At 40.3% G+C, this 23,154-nt stretch overlaps 2 protein-coding genes across 10 annotated transcripts in view; one reads left to right on the top strand and one right to left on the bottom strand.

Annotated features, from left to right (window-relative positions):
- The window catches only part of SLC25A27 (solute carrier family 25 member 27), a 28,413-nt gene extending 10,142 nt beyond the window's left edge, over window positions 1-18,271 (bottom strand). For 4 of the 5 annotated variants that reach the window (XM_007117800.4, XM_024122019.3, XM_007117802.4 and 1 more), the window contains exons 1-6: window positions 17,966-18,271; window positions 15,257-15,448; window positions 13,209-13,293; window positions 9,883-10,005; window positions 7,309-7,421; window positions 3,235-3,319 (exon numbers count right to left, since the gene is read on the bottom strand). In XM_007117800.4, the coding sequence (XP_007117862.1) occupies window positions 3,235-3,319; window positions 7,309-7,421; window positions 9,883-10,005; window positions 13,209-13,293; window positions 15,257-15,448; window positions 17,966-18,071 (704 nt within the window). In that variant the 5' untranslated portion in view covers window positions 18,072-18,271. The remainder of the gene's footprint in view (window positions 1-3,234; window positions 3,320-7,308; window positions 7,422-9,882; window positions 10,006-13,208; window positions 13,294-15,256; window positions 15,449-17,965) is intronic. The other variant, XM_028479141.2, reaches the window with a different exon arrangement.
- A 182-nt stretch (window positions 18,272-18,453) lies between these two features.
- The window catches only part of CYP39A1 (cytochrome P450 family 39 subfamily A member 1), a 73,190-nt gene continuing 68,489 nt past the window's right edge, over window positions 18,454-23,154 (top strand). For 3 of the 5 annotated variants that reach the window (XM_007117794.3, XM_028479657.1, XM_007117797.2), the window contains exon 1: window positions 18,489-18,883. In XM_007117794.3, the coding sequence (XP_007117856.2) occupies window positions 18,521-18,883 (363 nt within the window). In that variant the 5' untranslated portion in view covers window positions 18,489-18,520. Of the gene's footprint in view, window positions 18,884-22,473; window positions 22,882-23,154 lie in introns of those variants that run through there. The other 2 variants (XM_007117795.3, XM_007117796.3) reach the window with 2 other exon arrangements.

The following is a 23,154-nucleotide window of genomic DNA, read 5'->3' as shown; positions in this document are numbered from 1 at the left end:
TTCTATTTGTTCAGATACTTTGCAAGTCCAAGTTTAATATCATTTATTTTAATATACCTTCACGTTTTTACATAGAAATGTCTCAACCAACAGAAAATTCACCTAAGTTCTAAAACTTAGGTCTACTAGAAACAGCATACAAGACCAATCAAGAGGTAAGGAAGAACAAAGAAATAGGATAGAAATAGGCACACAGTTTCCCCCTCTTGGCTCAAAAGATTGGAGGGAAACACTACATTTTTACTTGTCCATTTGCTTCAGAGAGGCTGGGTGCCAGCTCTGCTTCACACATAAGTGCCAAGAGTAGAAACGACATCTGCCAGAGTGTTAATATTATTAATAAATTCTATTTTTAAAAAGTAGGTAGCCTTCATTAATTAGTAGTCATTAACTAATTAATTTTACTATTAAAGGATTTATTTTTACCTGTATAATAACCACATCAAGAACGCCCTTTGGCAACTGTCGCCCCATTCGGCACACAGAGACCTTAGGGGCAGCTGCCAGTGGCCTGCCTCATGCTCTTCTTATCAAATTGTTTTGAGGAGGTAGTGTGATCTGGCTAGGCTCCTTTAAAAAATAAATATTAAAAGAGAGCAAACAGTATATTAAGGAGGCCTCAGGTAAGATGGTCAAAGTGAGGAGAGGAGTAAAAGGAACGCCAGTTTCATCAAGCTACTTGGCATGAACATTGCTGCTTTTTGCTATTGACCTTTATCACTGCTTGCTAGTAACACCCCAAAGTGAGGCCCAGGACATGGCTAAAGTGATAATGGACCGAGAGTGATTGGGTAAGTCTTCCGTTCTCTCTAGGAGACCAGATGGCCATCTGCAAGGCTAGTTTGTAACAGTCCATCAGCACTGTCAGAATCAGCAGTCCTCTTCAGGATCAACTAAATAATCATGCTCATCTGTGATCTTCACACAGTGTAAGCTAACCTTTTGCACAGTTTTACCTCTCAATAGCCTCGTGATTTAAAAAGAGGGAAGAAAGGGGCTTCCCTGGTGGCGCAGTGGTTGAGAGTCCGCCTGCCGATGCGGGGGACACGGGTTCGTGCCCCGGTCCGGGAGGATCCCACATGCCGCGGAGCGGCTGGGCCCATGAGCCGTGGCCGCTGAGCCTGTGCTCCGCAACGGGAGAGGCCACAACAGTGAGACGCCCGTGTACCGCAAAAAAAAAAAAAAAAAGGGAATTTTTCTGGTTTTTCTGTTCTGTATAATTTCCTGAATTAATTCAATACCCCACCTTTCTGCTGCATCCCGTAGTGACGTACTTTGCCACCTGCCTCCCCACCTCCCTAAAAGCCTAGCCACAGTGTTCTCCTGCTCCCCCCTTGCCCCAGAACTTCGTTTTACTTACATTATTGTATTCAATTGTCGTAAAATATACATGACAAAGAATTTCCCATTTTAGCCATTTCTAAGCACATGGTTCAGTGCTTGCGCCATTTTTACTCTTCTTCTTCACACCAGATTCCTCTCCCTCAGATGCTGATGGCTCGTATAAATCTCTCGATTGCACAGCTGCAATCCCCTTCAAACCTCCATGATCGCTCATTTTACCCTGTGACACAGCCTGCAGAACTTCCAGATCGCACAGCACTGTTTACCTACTTAGCTGTGAGTTTGTGGTTAGCGACTTTCAAGCTGCCTCACGTACCCACAGACGCCTACCAACCCAGTTAAAAACCCGATCCAGTGTGTGGAGCTCAAGAATGAACCAAGTACCAGTCACCCCATTTTCTTAAAACCTGACTTAGAGAACAGTAAGATGAAGTTATTTCAGATTAGGGCTGGAACATAGTGATGGGAAATCCTATGTCTTTCCAAAAAAGACAGATCCATTAGGAGAAGTCGGGTCCGTTAGGCAGACTTACACCTGCTGGGAAATTCTTGAATCTTAAGTTAGAAGTGTGGCATTTTGAAGACCATTTGGGTAGAAAGACAATGAAAAAGAAACAGGAGGTAACATCACTGTGGGACTATTAGAACTGAATATGCTGCTCTGAGAAACAGATCATAGCACTGAACAGACAAGCCTCTTGAAAGACAAGAATATCTCTCAAGATGATATGGGTAGAAAGATGGACTGGGTAGAAACTGGGGAAGAGTTTCACAAGCAGAGCGAACAGCATGGACGAAGATAATGAAGGGAAGAATGTAAGGGTGGGTACAGATATCGTACAGATGTTTATAGGACAGAGGCCTAAAATCCTCAGTTTTCTCTGTGAAAGAGGTGGCTGGACTATCGGCTACAGAAAATATGGCGTTGCTTGTGATCACACCTGGAGGAAAGTTCGGAATGTGAAAGAAAGCTGAGCAAAGACAGAAAGACTGCCCTAGCAGCACTAAAGATAACACTTATTTTAAAAGAGGAAGAATGAAGAAAAACTACTCTAGGAATATTAAGTTAAGGTGAGCCTGAAATTTGGAATCGTTTATGTCTATTTGTATATCTCCAAATATCATTAATTTGGCACTACTCACATGCTTTTGGGGTTGTCCAAGTAGCATAAAGGGGTCTAGAATTTGGAAACAAGATCAGAAGCTAAATAGAATCATAAGGACACTCGACATCTATAAAGTAACTCACTCTAATGGATAATTTGAACTCGTGTTGCAAAGAATTTAAGCTGTTTCTCTTTCCTAGGATGCTCTTCTTTATCATGTCTCCGTCACAAGCCACAGCCCTTCAAAACACTTATCTAATTCTGTCTCCTTTGTAGGCCCTTCTGAGCGGTTATTTTTTCTCTCTGCACCTCCCACCCCAACTCTACAGTAACTAGTTCCTTTCTTTTAGCACTTACTGTACAGTCTTTTTATACTAGTCTTGTTTTTCACCTTGGTACACTCCCTGGGAAGGAGTATGGTTTACCTTTTGTATCCACTGCAGGGCCTTGCACAGTGCCTTTAACCTAAAAGATGCTCAGACATACCCGTTGAATTGAGCTGGAGAATCAGTTATCAGAATCTGACCCTGGGATGGCCCCATCAAGGTGCAAATATTTGGGGAGGTTTAACCTGAAACATTCTGCAACTCAGCCCCTCCCTTCCCCATTTTAACTGCAACAAACTTTTAAGAAAATTGCCCTTTATAAATGTACTATTGCCTTTCTTTAAGGGTGATCTCAGTAGGTTCTCAATCGAAAGAGACAAAAGTTAGAATTTACGCCAAATATGGAAGAAAGGGTGACACAGGAAAAAATAGAAAGAGACAAACTAAAACAGTCTTACCTTGATAAGCCATGAGTCATGATATTGTCCTCCAGTGGTGTATTCAAAACCAAGTAGTGTTTCACTGTATCGTAAGTGGTTAAATCTGGCAATACATAGAAAAAGAAAGCTTAAATATCATTCATTCAACAATGAATGTCTTTTGTGTCAAGAATGTGCTAAGAATGGGGCAGGAATGTGTAGAAGGATGAAAGATTCCATTCTTGTTCTCAAGCAGAGGAAAGCAGATGGAGGGGGAGGAAAAGAGGAAGAGAGACAAACACCCAATTATATCATTTGAACATCTGAATCCAGCTCTGCTTAAAGTCAGTTCAACCCCTGCACTTTTCAGTGTTGGAGATGATGAATTCCTTTTTTTAGCCTAAGTTAGGTTGAGTTGAGATTCTGTCACTTTAAACAAAAGGTCCTGGTAATTATTCTACATGAAGTTTTTTATACTTTTTTCCTAATGACAATGAAGAGCTGTTGAAGGGTTTTAAACAGGGGAGGGATAGATCGCAATACTGGAGTTTTGTAAAGATTACATACACCAAAGTACAGAGAAGGGAATTGGAAAGAGGTAAGAATGGGTAGATGCATTTGATCATTCACCAGATATCTGAGCGCCTGCTATGTGGTAGGCATTATTCTAGGCTCTGGGGAAAGAGCTGTGGACAAAATGAACAAAATCCCCATTCTTTGTTGGAGGCTGAGACAATAAACAAGTAAGTAAACACATGGCATTTCGGATGGTAGTGACTGCTCTGAAGACAAGGCAAGGAGAGGGGACAGTGAGCCTGTGAGGGTGGGGAAGGTTGGCATATGTGAATTTAAATAGGGTGATCAGGGAAGACCTCGCAATAATATTTGAGCAGATACCTTAAGGAAGCTTGAGAAAGTACACTTTCTAAAGAAAAAAAAAATGTCATGAAGAGCCTAGGGGTAGGGTGGGAATAAAACACAGACCTACTAGAGCATGGACTTGGGATATGGGGAGCGGGAAGGGTAAGCTGTGAAGAAGTGAGAGAGTGGCATGGACATATATACACTACCAAACGTCAAATGGATAGCTAGTGGGAAGCAGCCGCGTAGCACAGGGAGATCAGCTCTGTGTTTTGTGACCACCTAGAGGGGTGGGAGGGAGGGAGACGCAAGAGGGAAGAGATATGGGAACATATGTATATGTATAACTGATTCACTTTGTTGTAGAGCAGAAACAAACACACCATTGTAAAGCAATTATACTCCAATAAAGATGTTAAAAAAAAATAAATAAATAACAAAAAAAAAAAAAAAAAAGAAAGTACACTTCGTAGATATCTATGACAAAGCATCCCGGGCAGAGCCACAGTATGTGTTATAGCCCTGAGGCAAAGTCAGCTTTGTATGTTAGAAGAACAGCAAGAACACTAGTTTAACAGGAGCAGAGGCAGCAAGAGTTGGAGAAGGGGATGGTTTGAGCAAAGGAGTGACTGACCTGGGCCACTATTTCCAAGATCACTCTGGCTGTTCTGTTAAGAGTAGACTATTGGGAGACAAGGCAGACTAGATATGAGGCTGTTGCGGTGCTTCTGGTGAGAAATGATGGCGGCTTGGATAAGAAATGATGGCGCCTTGGATAAAGGGGTTATGGAGTGCTGGTCAGAGTTCAGGTGTTTTGAAGACAGAATCAACAGGATCAACAGGGATCGGCCAGCAGATTGAATATGGAGGGAAGGAAAGGAAGCAAAAATGACGGCAAGGTTTTGAGCTTGAACAATTTGAAGGACACAGCTGCCATTTATGGAGATGGGAAAATGAGAATGGACTAATTTAAGTGTTTTAAAGTAAGATGACAGGCATCAGTGATCCTGATTAGAAAAATTTCAGATGCATAGTGGGACAAAATGGCTGTGGGGTGTATGTGGGCAGACTAGTTAGGAGACATTTGTAGTGGTCCAGTAGGAGGAGATGAATAATACTTGGACAAAGGAGTGGCTCCATGGATGAAGGGAAGTGGATGAACTTGAGATATATATGCAAGACAGAATTGGCTGGATTTGGTGACTGGTGGGCTGTAAGGAGCAAGTGAAAGCAAAGAGATCAAAATCATGCCCAGGTTTCTGCGTTGTTCAACTAAAAAGATGATGATATCATATTTTGAGATTGGGAAGAACAGAGAAGGAAGTGATTTAGTAAATGAGCTTGGTTTGGACACATTCAAAGCGATATATTTACGATAAGCTGGAACTTGGAAGAGAAATCTGGGCTGCAGTAGATTTTGAAGCAATGAATTGAGAACGACAATCTGAAAGGTTTTCTGAAAACCAAAATATCCACCAGTATGATGCAGCAGACATCAATGGACTGAAATAGCAGTATATAAAATAGATTTACTCCCTTTGATATTTGAGTGATATGTTACTATACCTCTCAAAAATGCTATTTATCAGTTTCTTAGAATCATATCATTTTGGTCTTAGGAGTCTTTCATCCATTGCTTCATTCATTAAATGTTTGTTGATTATGTACGAGGGGCTGGGGAAATAAAGAAAGATGAAGCATAGTCCTTGCCTTCAGGGGGCTCAAAAATCTAGAGGAGGAGATAGACACGTAGTAGAAAGCAATGAAATGAGGTAAAACCAGTGACAGAGTTAAGCACGGGGAACTATGGAAACACATAAAGGGGCATCTAACACACCATGACCTGGGAGGGGCGGCTGCAGGAGGTCTGGGTAAAGTACACAGGTGGAGAAGACACCTCAGCTACGTATGAAACGATCTGCAGAAGAAAACTAAACAGAAGAAGAGGGATGAGGACAGAGAGTACAGAGGTGAGGAAGAGTTTGGTGTGTGCAGGCAGTGGAACACTTTAGCTCTTGACTCTGCTTCCCTCTCTGCTCCAGAGTCAATGAATTGCTCAACCCCAGAAGACACAGGCTGGATTATACAGGCCTGCTGTGTTATGTTATGAAATTTCCACTTTATTCTCTGAGTGATAAGAAGCCAGTGAAGGGTTTTAAGGATACCAATAACATGTTCAGATCTGTACTTCAGATAAAGCTCGATGGATACTGGGTACAAATTTGAGGGCAGAGGAAGAGACCAGTTAGATGGCTGTGGCAGTGGTCTAGTTGTGTTTTGATGGTTACTACTGTAAAAACAGTCATTTTAAGGATACTAAGGTAGTAGACATTGAGGGGGGAAACTTTCTTTTAATTGAAATATAGTTAATGTGTAATATTATGGTTATTCCAGGTATACTACATAGTGATCTGACATGTGCATACATTATAAAAAGGTCACCACAATAAGTCTAGTAACCATCAGTCCCCATACAAAGTTATTACAATATTATTGTAATAGTTCCTTATACTGTATATTACACCCCTGTGGCATATTTATTTTATAACTGGAGGTTTGTACCTCTTAATCCCCTTCACCTATTTTGGCCTCCTACCCTCCTCTCCTCTGGCAACCTCCTGTTCTCTGCATCTGTGAGTCTGTTTTCATTTTGTTTTGTTTTGTCTTTTAGATTCCACACTGAGATCACATGGTATCTGTCTTTCTCTGTCTGACTTATTTCACTTAGCAGAATATACTGCGGGGGTGGGGGCATTTAAGAAATATTTAGAAGATAGGAGAAATCAATGACTGAATATGGGAAGTGCGAGATGGGATGAGTTAAGGAAACATTCAGACTTCCAGCCTGAGGTGCCCGGCTGTACAGAATGGGTGATACAGCAAGAGGAGCAGGATTACTGGGGGGAAAGATTGGTAGTCTGCATTTAATGACCATCACAGACGGTACATATACCAGTTTGAATCTGAGAGGAAGGTATGGTGTGGAGAGTAGCCCTTAGAAATGGTTTGGAATTATCTCCTTATCGTCACAATTTGCTAGTTTTCGGAAATCCTTTTCATACGTCACCATAGAATAAAGTGAAAATGTTCTAGGGAAAATATTCAATTATGACATTATAACATAAGGGAAGACTGTTGCCAGTACATATTATTAAAAATAATAAAATACATATTCTCATTTTCCCCGATGGAATGCTTATAATTAAGCGAAGGCGATTAGGACTTCGCGGAATTCAACGAAGTTTCCATTACCTCCCATATTCACCAGCGCTGCTCTTTGTATATTGGGTACCCAGCCTGCCCAAAGCCCACGTACTCCTCCTTCAGCTAAGATTTTTGCAAATGCATGATGCACACCACGAAATCTAAAGGAAAATAATAATAAATGTGAAAACTCTATGCGTTCCTGTGTTTGGAATGCAATTGTATAAGCTTTGCCTATAGCTGTTATGATTTAGAGTAGAGTAACATCTTAACTATCTAGAATTGTTAGAAATTAAAGCAATCCACGTAAGTCTAATTTCCAGATAAACTTATTAGTTCTTTAGAAGAAAAGGCCAACTTTTGATTTAAACGCTTTTTTTATGGAGATCTTTATAAACTGTGACATTCTCTTCTCAGATTATTAAACAGATTAAAACTCCTTTCTTGATATTTTACATCATCTGTGCCCATATTAACTATAGGCAGGAAGAGTGGTTATCAGACCTCTGAGTTCATTTTACTAGTATTGTGGGAGACCTTCAAATTTTGTACTTTTACCAAATAACATCAAAAAAATCAATTCTCATATCATCTCATAAAAGAAGTGATATTTTTAGACCAAAAGGTAGGAAGGACAATTTCATAAGAGTTCTTAAAACTGAATACTTTGGGCTTTATGAGAATTTATTATCTTGCCTTTATTTTGTACATTTTTCTGTACACAGATGAAAAATGGTGCTGAACCATGAACCAAATCTGGAAACCTATGATATAAAATAAAAGCCTGGGTTTTATATAGTCAGACGTACCTGGTATCAAATGCCATCTGACTACTTACTAGCTGTGTGGCTTTTACTCAGGCATTAAACTCTCTGAGTCTTACCAAAAAGAAGGACATTCATAATTGCTATTATGCTATGTAAGAAATATGCTCATGAATGAGGTCACATTAACAAGTGCACATTTATTGGATACTTATTAAGCACCAGACTTTTTATATACATAAGATACATTTTATTCCTGAAAACTCTATGAAGTATGTATTATTATTCAAATTTTCATCTGAAGAAACTGAGGCTTAGGGAGGTTAAGGAACGTGACTAGGGTAACAGAGCTAAAATGTGGCAAAGGCTGGATTTGAATCCCAGATTGTCTGATCCCAAGGTTCATGCTCTTTACAACATTAAATATTTTTTCCTACTATATCAAACCCAAAATGTCGGGGCTTCCCTGGTGGCGCAGTGGTTGCACGTCCGCCTGGAGATGCAGGGGAACCGGGTTCGCGCCCCGGTCCGGGAGGATCCCACATGCCGCGGAGCGGCTGGGCCCGTGAGCCATGGCCGCTGAGCCTGCGCGTCCGGAGCCTGTGCTCCGCAACGGGAGAGGCCACAACAGAGGGAGGCCCGCGTACCACAAAAAAAAAAAAAAAAAAAACCCAAAATGTCCAAAATTAGAGACAGAGAAGGAAAAACATTGAGGTGATCAGTTAAAACTCAGACATTGCTGGACCCCAATGGTTCCTTCTCTCCATGTAACAAACCAAGGCAACATCACTTCACCCTGCTACATAGTAATCAGAAGTTGTTACAGGATGACAAAACGGGTCCTGGGATTCTGTAAACTACTTGGTTAAGTCAGTGTGGTACCCTTTTCTCCTCTACTGTACATGGTACTTATCTCCCTGTTGGGAAGGGGGCCTGGACTGCCACAGCCCAACCCCACTTTCCACTGAGTCAGCTAGAGCAGCAGCAGAGCGGAGGGCAGTGATCGTGGTGAACCTCCAAAGGAGGCCCCCAACCCCCCCTGACCTCCGGGCTCAGCAGCACACCCGCAGTGTTCAGAGGATCAGACCCCTTCATACTCAGCTCAGGGCATCCTGCCACTTTTCCTCTTTCCTGGGAGAGGTCTGTCTAACTATCTGCAAGATTTGCCCCTTTCCCAGGGGAAACTGCCTAAGTGGTATTTTAATAAATTGTTGAACAAGAGGCCCTTTGAAGAAAGGCAGACTTCGACAGTATAGGGTAGTGCAATAGGAGGATTTTATATCACAACAGCATAATAATAATAATAATAATAAAAACTTCTTTAAACTTGGGAAAAGAGGAGCGAAATTAAGGAAGTAGGAACAATTTGCAAGGTTCACCTTGCTATTTCCCTTCCTTCAGAGAGAAAGGGAAAGAAAGCAAGCTTTCTGGCACCTGATGAGCCAGGCACTCTGTCATGGAAACCATCTGAGACAGTCCCTTTTAAAGATGAAGAAACAGACTAGAAATGTTTAGTGACTTCCACAATGCCAAGCCACAGTGGCAGAATCAGAATTCACACCAGGGCAACTGTTAATGATCAGACTCTTTATATCAAGCTGCAGTAGGGGACAAGTCTAGCTGCCTTGTCTGGGAAAGCAGCAAAGAGCAATGCATATGTACAGTTTGTCTGGTAGAGAACATGTACACCTTATCAGGCAAAGAAAAGGTCCATCTCACCTCTCCCCTTAGTGAATACCACTTCCAAATTAAGAGTCAGAATTAATGTCTTTACTGAATGTTGGGTTACAAAAATGCAAAAGTCATTAGGGAATGTTCAAAGGGGAAAGGAAAGTTACCCATTGGTTGGAGAACTTACCGCAATGGTTTTCCTTCAAGTTTCCTTTTTCCTTCCATTTGCATCTGAACCTTCACTAGGTCAGTTGGGTTGGCTAAAAATTGGCCAACGACACCAGCCATCATACCTCCAATCACTGATTTCCTAATTATAAAAGGGGATACATTTTTTTAAAGGTTGCTATCAATTTCACAGAGTCTGTAGGGAACAATAACATTCTGGTACAGCCCCTGCATAAGAGATTTAAGACACAGTGAAGCAAAGAATAGACCCAGACAAATCACAGAGGTTTGTCTGTTTACTGATGGGAGGGTTCAAGGACCCTGAGGAGTTGAAATTCAAATCTGAAGTGCCAGGGGCCTTTCATGGCCTGAAATTCAAAGGAAGGGCAGTTGCTTCAAAGACATAGTTTAACTACAGGTTAATTCTGACCACAGGAGAATAAAAACAGCATTGATGTAATCAGTTTAACAGACAAAGGCCAGTAAGACAAATTTTATGGATTACTATTTTAGTAGTTTTCCAAGGGGAAGGGGTTTTGACAATGTTCCTCTCTTTGAGGAAACTCTCTCTGTCCCTGGACTCTTCCTCCTCCTCACCTCCTGAAGCCAACAGTGAACAAGTCTAGGCTATTATACTTAAACATGCCCTGAATCCCTCGTCTTCTCCCCACTCCAGCCGCTCCTGTCTCGGGACAAGCCCCAGTCATCTTCTGCTGAGATTATGGCAGTGGCCTCTCGTGGGGAGAGGGGTAGTTTCTTTCTTTTTACTCTAAAACAATATTTGAAGAGGTACAAATGAGTACAGAGTAGAAAAGGGTCCCTATCCCCAGTTCCCCTCTTCTGAAGTGATCGCAATGACTAGTTTCTCTTATACTTTTCTAGAGATAATAACAATGCGTTCACCGAATGCACTATGTCAGGCACTGTTTTAAGCACTTTTAAAAATACCATTTAATTCTCATATAGACTCTATGACATTAGTACCACCGTTATTTCCTCTTTACGGATGAGGAGACTGAGGCACAACCCAGTTAAATGACAGCTCACACAGTGAGTAGTGCAGCCAAGATGTAACCCCAGGCAGTCCGAGTGCAGAGTCCACAGTCTTAACCACTAAGTTACAATTGACGGTTTGCGCACGCGTGCGCGTGCGTGTGTGCGTGTATATATAAAGTATCTGTTTTAAAAGTACAAATGCAGAATGCCACGTTGTATACTGTTCTGCTCTTAAAGGTTATCTCTGTCAATTCATATAGAGCTGCCTCATTTAAAAAAGTTTCATAGCATTCCATTTTATGACTACTCCATAATTTATATAAGCAGCTAACTCTTCACTAAGAAATTTGAACATTTATGTGACATTTGATAGATCCTGCCAAGTTCCTTTGCACGGTACCTGTATCAATTCACGCTCCCACCAATAACCTATGAGCGTGACCGTTGTCTCCTAGCAGTGATGGGTGCAGTATGTTACCACTGGTTTTTCTCTTTTCGAATCCCATAACCACACCTCCTGTGTGATTGTTACATGATTCTACTTGTTTAGGCATCTGTGTGTATTACCATGAGTCTAGTCAGGGACTATGTCGGGGGACCATGCCTTTTTCATCACTATATCCTCGGTACTACGTATAGGACTGACACAGCATAATCACTCAGTAAAGACCCAGTGACTGAGTGAATTGTTCTGACTGGGTCAGAGAACACAGAGGCAATCCCCCCTGAGAGCTGGCTTCAGTGACATGTTTCCTTTGAACTCCTTACCTAACCCTTTCACATCTGGAAGAAATTACAGAATGCAAGAACTATTAATCTATTCCTTCTCCAACTCTGGGAAAGCAACTAGTATAGCTTAGAACATTACAATTTTTCAAAAACAGCACCAAGAGATTTTGCCTGGAAGATGAAATTCTACTTATTGCCCTTTTCTTACAGTTGTGACTTGGATTTTTTTTTTTCAGCCCAAAAAAGATATTGTAGTCATCTTTATATGTTCTTCATATAAAACCCATTCTTCAAATAGCTGTGTTATGTCTCCCCTGTATAAATGTCTCATAACTTATTTGACTACTTCCAAATTGCTGGTTATTTAAATTTTAAAAAATTGCTATTATCAACACTGCTACAGTCCGTATCTTTGGCTGCATGTGTGTGTGTGAGAGACTCTATGAATAGGTACAAATATTTCTGAATGATTCTAATCATAAAGAAGGAGTTGCTAGGTCTTACACATTTAAAAATTTTAACAGGTAAACTTTATGCTCCAAAAAGGTTATAGTAACTTACATTCCCATTAACAGTTTAATGGCTAAAAGTACTTATAATTAATTTCCCTGATGACTGGTGAGGTTGAACATTTTTACATGTTTAATGAACACTTACATTCCTTCTTCTGTGAGTTGCCTGTTGATATCCTTTCTTGATTTTTCCTTTTATGTTCTTTATGTATTTTTTTATTGATCTACTGGAGTTCTGTGTATTTTACTTGTATTAACCTATTTTTCTCTGTTTCTATTATAAATGTTATAAGTGATATGCACTCACATTCATCATCTCATCTAATCTTACAAAAGCAAAATCCTGGTCGTAGGTATTAACTTCCACAGCAGAGAAAACTGAAGATAAAAAAGGTGAAGTAGGGCCTCCCTGGTGGTGCAGGGGATACGGGTTCGTGCCCCGGGCCGGGAAGATCCCACATGCCGCGGAGCGGCTGGGCCCGTGAGCCATGGCCGCTGAGCCTGCGCGTCCGGAGCCTGTGCTCCGCAACGGGAGAGGCCATAACAGTGAGAGGCCCGCGTACCGACAAAAAAAAAAAAAAAAAAAAAAAAAAAGGTTAAGCAGTTTGCCCAGGCTACATGGAAATAGAGCAGGAATATAAGCCCATGTCTGTTTGACTCTAAAGCTTAGGGTTTCTCAGTAGAAAGAGGAATAAAGAAGGTGCTCCAAAAGGATTCTTTTAATATTAAAATATTAAATAATATATATAATTTTTATATAGGTGTATACATGTATGTTTGTATATAATATGCAGTAAATGTTCAATTATTTGGATTTATATTGTAATTATTTATTATTTTAAGCCTATACCTTGAGGCAATTTTGGTACAAATGCACAATTTTATACAAATCTAATGGATAAACAGTAAAACCTTCCGGGCACTAGTATATTTTCTTTTTCTTTTTTAATTGAAGTATAGTTGATGTACAACATTAAATAATTTACAGGTGTACAATATAGTGATTCATAATTTTTAAAGGTTAGGCTCCATTTATAGTTATTATAAAATATTGGCTGTATTCCCTCTGTTGTACAATACAGTATATTATTTTCAAAACAAAACTTACCAAAGGGGATAATGCTTATCTTCACTTTTGCCAAACACAACTTCACGGAGATGTTCGTAAGTGACCATTCGACCTCCAGAGTACACTGTGCAAGAAAGAGCATTGAAAGGGTGAATCTGGCCCTGTGTTTCATAAAATAAGAGGATGCTTTGACATGGCCTAGTCAACCTCTCTAGCTGTGTCTTTCTCTCACACACCCTAGGCTTCAGACACCTGGTCTTGATGGTTCTCCAAATGGGCATGCCTTTTAAAACCTCAGGCCTTCTCCTGTGCTATCTGATCTTTCTTGAATGGATTCTCCCTTTCCTGACTTGCTAACTCCTCCTACTCTTTCAATACTCAACTCAAAGAACATGTTTTCCAAAAAGTGCCCCCTGACCTGGCCTCCAGTGTTCTAGGCTGTCATTGCACCCGCCGTGCTTCTCTGATCCCCCAGAACTATCCAGGCATGTGTCTAATACGGCATTTATCATCTTGATTAAAAATTAACTTGATTTTCTTGTTCATCTTTCCATCAGACCATGAGCCTTTCAAGGCGGGTTTTGTGTCTTTTCATTACACTATATGCCCTAGTACAGAGCTTGGTACACAGCAGGCATTTTCATTCAATAAACATGCACAACTTCATTGGATAATTTATTATGTTAAGGTAATTTTTCAGTCAAGTGTCAAACATATGAAATGAATCTTAACTGTAAAACCACATATGGTGGTCAACAAAGTACAAATGAAAAGAAGTAAAACTCAAGACGATAATGGGAAGCAAGGAGAAACTATCAAAAAAAAGAATAAAAAAGAAAAATTGTGAAAATCAGTACATGGTTTTCATATAGAGAGCTTTTCTTGATATTTGAAGAAGTTTAATGAAGTATTTTAAGATATTCAAAAACATACAAAGCACCAAAACAATAAGTGTAATCACACTTCTGGACAGTTCTTGGTGAATACACTCTAACCCGCTCATCTGGAGAACTGAAGCTTTAAAAACACAAAGCTGGTAAACATTAGTACTGGACAATTTTCTGATCAAGGGTCCCTACATATTTGAGGAATGATTATGATTAGAGAAGAAAAACGCCATATCCGTCCTATCTCCTTTTGAAGGCAAGTTTATTCTCCTGTCCACAAGCTGCAAACTCAGCAACTCCTATCTATGTGTGTGCCCCTTTGGAAGCAGAGCAGAAAAGTGTTCTCATTGGCAGCAGTGTAATTTCAACTCCTTTCCTTTCAGAGTGACTAAGGACCCACATAGGTAGCCTGGGAACTGAGGAAAAAAATCACCTGTGTTGCATTTACTCTATTGCCAAGGTTGGATTAGACAGGCATCCCTGTTCTCTTTCAGATCAACCTGGCCTCTGACACATGGGACAGAGACTGGTGAGGCACTGCACTCAAATATAGTTTAATTTTCAAAGAATGTAAAAAAAAATATTTTTCATTTTGTGTTTAAAGTTCCTCAAGTGGAAAAAAAATCAACTATTCATCTTTTTCTTTCTTTTTTTTTTTTTTTTTTAGGCTCCGGACGCGCAGGCTCAGCAGCCATGGCTCACGGGCCCAGCCGCTCCGTGGCATGTGGGATCCTCCCGGACCGGGGCGCGAACCCGGTTCCCCTGCATCGGTAGGCGGACGCGCAACCACTGCGCCACCAGGGAAGCCCCCATCTTTTTCTTTCTTAAACTTAAATAAGAAACATTTTTATTAGGAAAATTTTCAAGCATACAAAAGAGTAGAGAAAAATAATACAATTCCCCATATATCTATCATGGAGATTTATCAATTGCTAACATTGTCACCATATTTGCTTCTTTTTTTTTTTTTTTTTTGCTTAATTATTTTAAATTACATTAGAGACATCATAACAGTTCATCCCTAAATACTTCTGTATGCATTTCTAAAACCCTAAGGCTATAATTCCTTGGTAACCTTATATTCATTTATCATATTAGCCGAAGAAAACTAGCTGGCTTTTGAACACAGCTCAACAGGAAAGCAGAGGAGACAAACACGGAACTCGTGACGAACTCACCAGCTAGAATCAAGATAAATACCTATGTGTCTGTAAATGGCAGGTGTCACTCCTTGCCAGAGCTTTAGAAAGCCTTCCTCTTGGACAATCCCCAGGGCCGTACGCACCATGCCTCTATAGGGAGCAGACTCTCTTGCACCGTCTCCCAACCGAACAAGGGCAGCTTCTCCTTGTATTTGGAGTCGAGTTTTTGTGAGATCGAGGGGAAAGGTTGCTAACAACAACAAAAACAAAACGAGGGGGAAACCCGTAACATTCAGAGAAACAAACAAAATTTTTTTAAAAAATCACAGGACCCATATTTTAGTTAGCACAAGATGGGTGATTCTCAAATTTCAGAATACATCAGAATCAGCCAGGGAGATTGTTAAAAATTACACATTTCCTAGCCCCACGCCTATGGAGTCTCAGTAGGTTGATGGGGTTTAGACGTCAGTTGATTCTTATACACTCCCAAATTTGAGAATCACTGTCCCAGAGCAGCCCCAGAGCACCAGAAAGAAAACAGAAAGTGACAAGCCCTTGGGTTCTTTTTCAGTCAGAAATTTCAGTCCAAAACCTACTTTAGTCCTTAATGTTTGCCTTCCAATGTCAATAATTGCCAGTATCCATTGCCTGTGATGTGCCCTGGACTGCAACCATGATTAAGAGCCAATGTGACTTTTAGAATACTGTACTACTTATGACAGGCTCTTAAGAAAGGCCAGATGAAGCTGAATTCTATCATTTCGTGGGTGATGTTTGCACGTAGATGAATCACTGACCTGATGTCTGAGAAAGAGAAGATGCAACAGAGGGTTTATCGTGTCTTTTATATCAAAGGGTGGCAGGCTCAATATCCTTTCAATTAAGGAATATGTTGAGTTGGTTTTCCAGCACTGATGAGTTTTATGCATGGCTTCCTTACAAATACCACCTGTACTTGAAAATTTTTTTCCTAATGATTACATCTTGAATTAGAGATAGACCTTTCACCTGGAAACAGAGTGAAGCTAACTGGCTTACATAAGGAAGATCAAGCTCATAACTTTATACACACAATGATTCAGATAGTTCATTAACATTAGTGACATTACATAAGTCTTTTCAGTGACCACCACCTGATGCAAAACCATAGCTATGCCTTTTCCAAGAGAACACAGAGACGGGAAGAGAATATTCAGTCTTAACCACTTGTCTTTGGAAAAGTTAATTATCTTGCTGTTAGTTTTTCTAAAACACAAGTTGTGTACATATAGAGAATTTAAGCAATCCTCTGTTGGCATATGAAACCTGAAAAGTCTTAAGATATAGGCACCTCTATATTAGCACAGGTTATGCCTCTTAAAATAATTTTGGTTTTCTTGCTGGTTACTTAAATAATGCTTCAAGTTCTGATCCTAAATCATTTTGTACTCAAAACCATCTCATATTTTGATCCCCCTTCCCCCATACAATTCTCCATGAAATTTTAACAGGAGGATTGTTCCTTTACAAAAGCCATTGGTCACAGGGGGAACATCAGGTTAAAAAAAATCAAAAACAAAAACAAAAACGGAAACATACCTAATCATTTAGCAATCTGCTTTAAAATATTTTTTAAGTTAATGAATTGTATTTCAGTAAAAACAATGAATAATAAAAATTCGCCATCAGCTTTGGGAGAAGAGAAAGAAAAAAAACAGAGGGTCCAAAGGGCAAGAGTGGAAGGCACTAAGAGCAAACAACAGATCATGTTCTGGCTCTGCTGGAAATACAAAGTAAACTCATTTTAGAACAGGACAAACTAACATTTACACATCCAAGCTATTCCTTTTTTTTTTTTTTAATGGGCAAGAAAATGAAAGGGTAATCTTAAAATGCACAGTGAAGGCAGGGAAAACACAGGCACTCTAGTCACAAAATTCTTGGAAGAAACACCACGTGTTCTTGCAAGGGCATCATAGTTTTCTGCTCTAGGTAGCCCCTTAAGTTTTCTCTGACTTGCTTATGCAGATGTAACTGTTCATCCTCTCTGCTCTTATGATACTTAATAACATCTTCATTATAATAAGTAGCATAATGTAATTGTCTGTCTCTGCATGTCTCCCCACCAGCCTGTAAGAAGGTCAGGGCTGGGTCTTTTGAACTATATCTCTTACAGTCTCCAGCATTGTCATAATAATGCTGCAATTAGCGGGTGCCTTGCCTTGGGTTTAACGTTTATATATTATTAACTTCTACCTTGCAGAGTCCTGCAAGGTAAACACAGTATAGATGAGTTCCACTCAAAGAGGTCAACTGGCAGATGCTGAGTGGATGCTAAGTAAGTGACGGGTAACGCACTTAAGTCCCACAGGTTGGGTTCACAACTTGGACCCAAAACACAACGATATAGTGAGGCTGCGTAAGAATATAAATAACAGAGATGACCTCAATAAAGATGAAAAGTGAACTGGGTTTTAAAAAGGGCATCCTCACGAAAGAGAAAATGATCCCTATAGAGGAATGACAGCTCAGGAAGCTTCTAAAAGGACACATTCAGGCGCAATAGCACACCCGAGGGAGACTAAATCGGAAGGAAGAGACCTTCGTGACCTCCAATCCCTCCTCCTTACAAGGCTGGCCTTGCCCCCACCCTGCCACACCTGCAGGACAGGTGTGGACCAAGAGGGTTGCATCCACCCAGAAACGAAGCCACCCGCGCGGCCCCCCACTCCCGCGCGACCCCTCGACGACTCGCGGGGGAGGCCCAGGCTGGACGGCCGGGTACCTAGCTCGGCCACGGTGGCCGCGCAGCCCGACAGGAGGAACTTGCTCGCGCGGGGCCATCTCTGGGCGAGCGGCGAGAGCCTCTCCTCATCCTCCGGAGTCGACATTCAGCAGCAGCAGGGGAAGACGATACGCCCCTTCTGGCCCGCGCCCCGCGCCGCGGCTGGCCTGCCACCTGGCCAGGGCGGCTCCTCCTCAACCGGCGAGCGGCGGGGCGGGGACCATTTCCCTTACTCGGCTCCGCCAGATGGGCCCAGCGAACGTGCAACCTCTCCCTAGCAGCCTAGGGCTTGAGCAGCCCGGTGGGGTGAGATCGGAAAACAACCCGAAGCCCGCGAGGCTTCTGGGAAATGTAGTCCGCGTGGCTCCGCCCCTCCTGGACCGAGTTCTCTGATTGGTCGCGGACGAGCCGCCCGCCGCGCCACCAGCCCCGGTCTCCATGGCAACAGCGCCACTTCTCCTCCTCCCCCCCTGCACCCACACCAGCAGGATCCAGCCCCTTCCTTCCGTCCCGCGTGGCCAGAACTTGAAAGAAAAGTGGACGTAAGAGGGAGTGATGATGCAAAAGTTACCCAAAAATTGGGGCGGGGAAAAGAGGCTACAGTTAGGAAGGCAAACAAGCTGCAAAAGGAACAGCGGAAAGTTGGGAGGTCGGGAGGGTGCCCTGTTCCGGGGGAAGGAGCAAGAACCACAGCAGCAAGACTTTTCGCTTCTCTGCTTCAGGAAGGTGCTAGGCAAAAACATGGAATTCATTTCCCCAACAGTGGTTATAATCTTAGGTTGTGTTGCTCTCTTATTATTTCTTCAGTGGAAGAACTTGCGTGGACCCCCGTGCATAGGGGGCTGGATTCCTTGGATTGGAGCTGGATTTGAGTTTGGAAAAACCCCTCTAGAATTTATAGAGAAAGCAAGAACCAAGGTATGTGACTTTAGCAGGTGGGGTTTCCGGAATAGGTAATGTTTTCTTTTTTATTTTCTTTCATTGTATCTCAAGTGCAATGTTAGAACATGGGGAACCTACCTGCTGGACACAATTAAACGATCTAGCCACTTATGAATTCCTCAACAATCAACAACTGTGTCTTATGCAAGGTTTTTCGAAAGAAATAGATTTTCATCAGTTATGAAGTACAAGGCAGCTTCTAACTGCCTTTTGGGAAGTAGAGATTAATTTAAAAGTGCTAGTTACTTCATCGTAGCTAAAAAATCCTAAGTGTATACATATTGCTAGTTATTTCATCGTAGCTAAAAAATCCTAAGTGTATACATATTAACTAAATGCTTGCAATAATTGGGAAGACAGAAGCATAATACAAGTAATTTCAATTTGCTTAATAAATTCGTATCCAAATCAAGAGTTAACACCAGGCTATTGTAAAAACTGCTTGCAAATTCGGTCTTTACAAATATAGTGGGCACTATATTTTCAGCTGGTGTTGTTATTTTGTGATGATGAGATCCATTTTCACTGCCCACTAAGGATATTAGTAATTGTTGTTGCAGTACATATTTTTGTCTTTAAAATAGCTTTTAAATATATCTTTCAAAAATAGTACATAGGTTACTGCTATTTTTTTTCTTTATTTCAGTGGACATTCTTGTGTGTATGCTCCTGTGTGTGTTTGTACTTTTTGCACTTACCTGATTGTTTCATCACAATAACTTCCTAAAAGTGAAATTGCCCAAAGGACGTTAAATTGTTTATATTATTGTGTTACTCTTGCAAAAGGATGTACGAATCCTTTTTCCTTTTCTTTTCCTTTTTCTTCTCCTTTGAGTGTAGGGGATTGCCTTGCTCTTCATATCCTGGACCACACTAAGTACCATAATTCTTGCTAGTCTGATAGATGAAAAATACTATCTTTTTTTTTTAGAAGTCTCTAACCATTCTTTATTTTTCAATACTCACACAATTTATACTCAAGATTGTATTTTTTAAGATCTTAGGGAAAAATATTATCTTTTAAAGAAATACTTCTTTGTCTCCCATAGCCTTCCTTCGGTATATGATTTTGATAAGTCTTAAGGAATGTTTCTAAAAGCTTGTCTCAGAAGGTCAAGCAAGGTCACAAAGATTATTCTGTTTTCTTCTAAAAGGTTTATAGTTTTGCATTTTACATTTAGGTCTATGATCCACTTACAGTTAGTTTTTTTGTAAGGTCTACATAAGGGTTGAGTTTCAATTGGACCTCTGGATGTCCAATTGTTCTAATATAATTTCTTGAAGGACTTTCCTTTCCTCATTGAGTTGCCTTTGCAGGTTTTCAAAGATTAACTGACCATATATGTGTAGATCTATATCTAGCCTTTCTATCCTATTCCATTGATTTATATGTCCACTCCTTTGTTAATACTGCACTGTCTTAAATACTACAGCTTTATAGTAAATCTTTAAATCAGGTAGTGAAAGTTCATGTTTTTTTGTCATTGTTGTGGCATTCAAGATTATTTGCATTTTAATATAAATTTTAGAGTTGGCTTGCCAATATCTATAATAAAGACTGTTGGAAGAATGTTTGTAAGTTTGTTAAGTCTATGGAAAAATTGAGGGAGAATTGACTTTTTAATGATATTATGTCTTCTAATCTACAAATGCTCTATACCTCTCCCGTTTATTTAGCTATATAATTTCTTTTAGAAATATTCCGTAGTTTTCAGTGATGGGGGTCTTGCCTGTGATTGTTAATTATTTTCTGAAGTATTTTATATTCTTGAGGCTATTGTAGATACAATTGTTTTCACTTTTGTTTTCCAGTGGTATCCCTCTGGCACATAAAAGACACAATTGTTTTTGTATATTAACTTTGTATCCTGTGATCTTGCCAAATTCACGTATTAGTTCCAGTAGTTACTTTGTAGATTTCTTAGGATTTTTATACATACACAATATGTCCTACAAACAGATAAATTTATTTCCTGTGTTCTGATCTTTATGCCTTTTATTTCTTTTTTCTTGCATAAATAAAGAGGGACTTATAATATATTGTTGACTAAAGTGGTGTGCATAGACAAGCTTGTCTTTTTCCTAATATTAGGGGAAAAGTGTTCAATGTTTCACCATTAAATTTCTTATTATCTGTAGATTTGTTCACAGATGCCTATTTCAGTCCTGACCTTGATCGATACTCAGAATTCACAGATGCAGCCAGGGAAATAAATCATGACCTATTGTCTGTTCACTTCTACACACTTCTCTATGGAGTTTTAGTCCATTTAGTTATTATTGTTTCCCCAACTCTCTGATGCCTTTAAAAATATGATCTTTGGGGCTTCCCTGGTGGCGCAGTGGTTGAGAGTCCGCCTGCCGATGCAGGGGACACGGGTTCGTGCCCCGGTCCGGGAAGATCCCACATGCCACGGAGCGGCTGGGCCCATGAGCCATGGCCGCTGAGCCTGCGCGTCCGGAGCCTGTGCTCTGCAACGGGAGAGGCCACAACAGTGAGAGACCTGTGTAACGCCAAAAAAAAAAAAAATATATATATATATATATATATATATATATGATCTTTGTAATCTATCCCTCTTTTCTCATCCTACACAGAAACAGAAGCATCTGCATGTTTTAAAAGCTGCAAAATATTTCCTGAATCATGTTTCACTTAAACAGTCACCTAATGATTGACGTGGTTGGTTTTCCATATTATACTATTGTAAATAATGTAGCAACAAATGTCATTTCTATGTGTGCAAGTATATCTGTGGAGTAAATTATCATATGCAAAGTGTAAATGTATTTTTTAATTTAATTTTTATTTTATATTGCAGTATAGTTAATTTACAATGTTGTGTTAGTTTCAGGTGCACAGCAAAGTGAGTCAGTTATATACATATGTATATTCTTCTTCAGATTCTCTTCCATTATAGGTTATTACTAAAAGCTGCAAAATATTTCCTGAATCATGTTTCACTTAAACAGTCACCTAATGATTGACGTGGTTGGTTTTCCATATTATACTATTGTAAATAATGTAGCAACAAATGTCATTTCTATGTGTGCAAGTATATCTGTGGAGTAAATTATCATATGCAAAGTGTAAATGTATTTTTTAATTTAATTTTTATTTTATATTGCAGTATAGTTAATTTACAATGTTGTGTTAGTTTCAGGTGCACAGCAAAGTGATTCAGTTATACATATGCCTATATCCATTCTTTTTCAGGTTCTTTTCCCATGTAGGTTATTACAGAGTATTGAGAATACATTTGTAACTTAGAGGGAAATGGGAAACTTTGTGAGTGTTTTGAGCAGAGGAGTGTTGTGATGTGATTTAAATTTTAAAGGGTCATTTTGGGCACTCTGTTAAAAACAGGAACATAAAACTAAAAGAAAGAAGATAATTCTAAGGTTTTGGCAAGAATTCAAGCTTGAGATCTTGGTGGCTTGTACCGTGGTGATAGCAGTGGATGTTTGAGAAGTGGCTGGATCTCTTTTGAAGGTGGAAGCTGCAGGATTTACTGGTGGATGGAATGTGGTGTGTGAAAGAATGAAAAGGGGCAAAGGTGGCGCCAAGAAGTTAGACTTGAGAAACTAGAACATGGACTCACTATCAAGTGAGATGATCAAGATTGCCTACAATGTGGCCCAAGTGCCTATATGTATTACCAAAGGCCACTTTCCTAATGGAAAGTTAAGAATTCTCATTGGAACAAACCTTCAACGATGAAAACGACTCATCTTCTTCTAAGTATTGATTAATACATAATACTAGGTAGGGAATATTGGGAAGCAATGTAGATGTCTGGATCACTAATGGAAGAAAATGAGACTTCACTATTTGGGGCATCAAATGCTTATTGGACCCACAGTTGCCTGATGGCATCCAATACTGTGTCACAGGAACTATCACGTGCCATTTCATGCAGATCTGGAAGTGACTGTAATATTGAAGTACTGATGAGCCTAAATGATATTTCGAGGTATTTATAATAACTGTAATGGGATATAAAAGTACGGGTGGTTTTTCCAAAAATGTACATGTTGGATGTGGTCTGGGAAAGTCAGTACAGCCATAGGAGGAAATGAGAATGAGACTTGGAAGGAGGAAGGTTATTACACTTACAGGTCCAAGGTGGGGGTCACTGCGCGCCATGAGGGCCACAGGGGAAAGCACCCTGTCAGGAGGCAGAAGATGGGAACAAGAGAAAGCCCTGCCCAGAGCCTTTATTGGGGTTTGCTCAGGAAAGGCAAGG

The sequence above is a fragment of the Physeter macrocephalus genome, chromosome 18 (genome assembly GCF_002837175.3).
Source record: "Physeter macrocephalus isolate SW-GA chromosome 18, ASM283717v5, whole genome shotgun sequence".
Taxonomy (NCBI): Eukaryota; Metazoa; Chordata; class Mammalia; order Artiodactyla; family Physeteridae; genus Physeter; species Physeter macrocephalus.
Note: the sequence above shows the minus strand (reverse complement) of the source record. Positions and strands in the feature narration are given on the sequence as shown.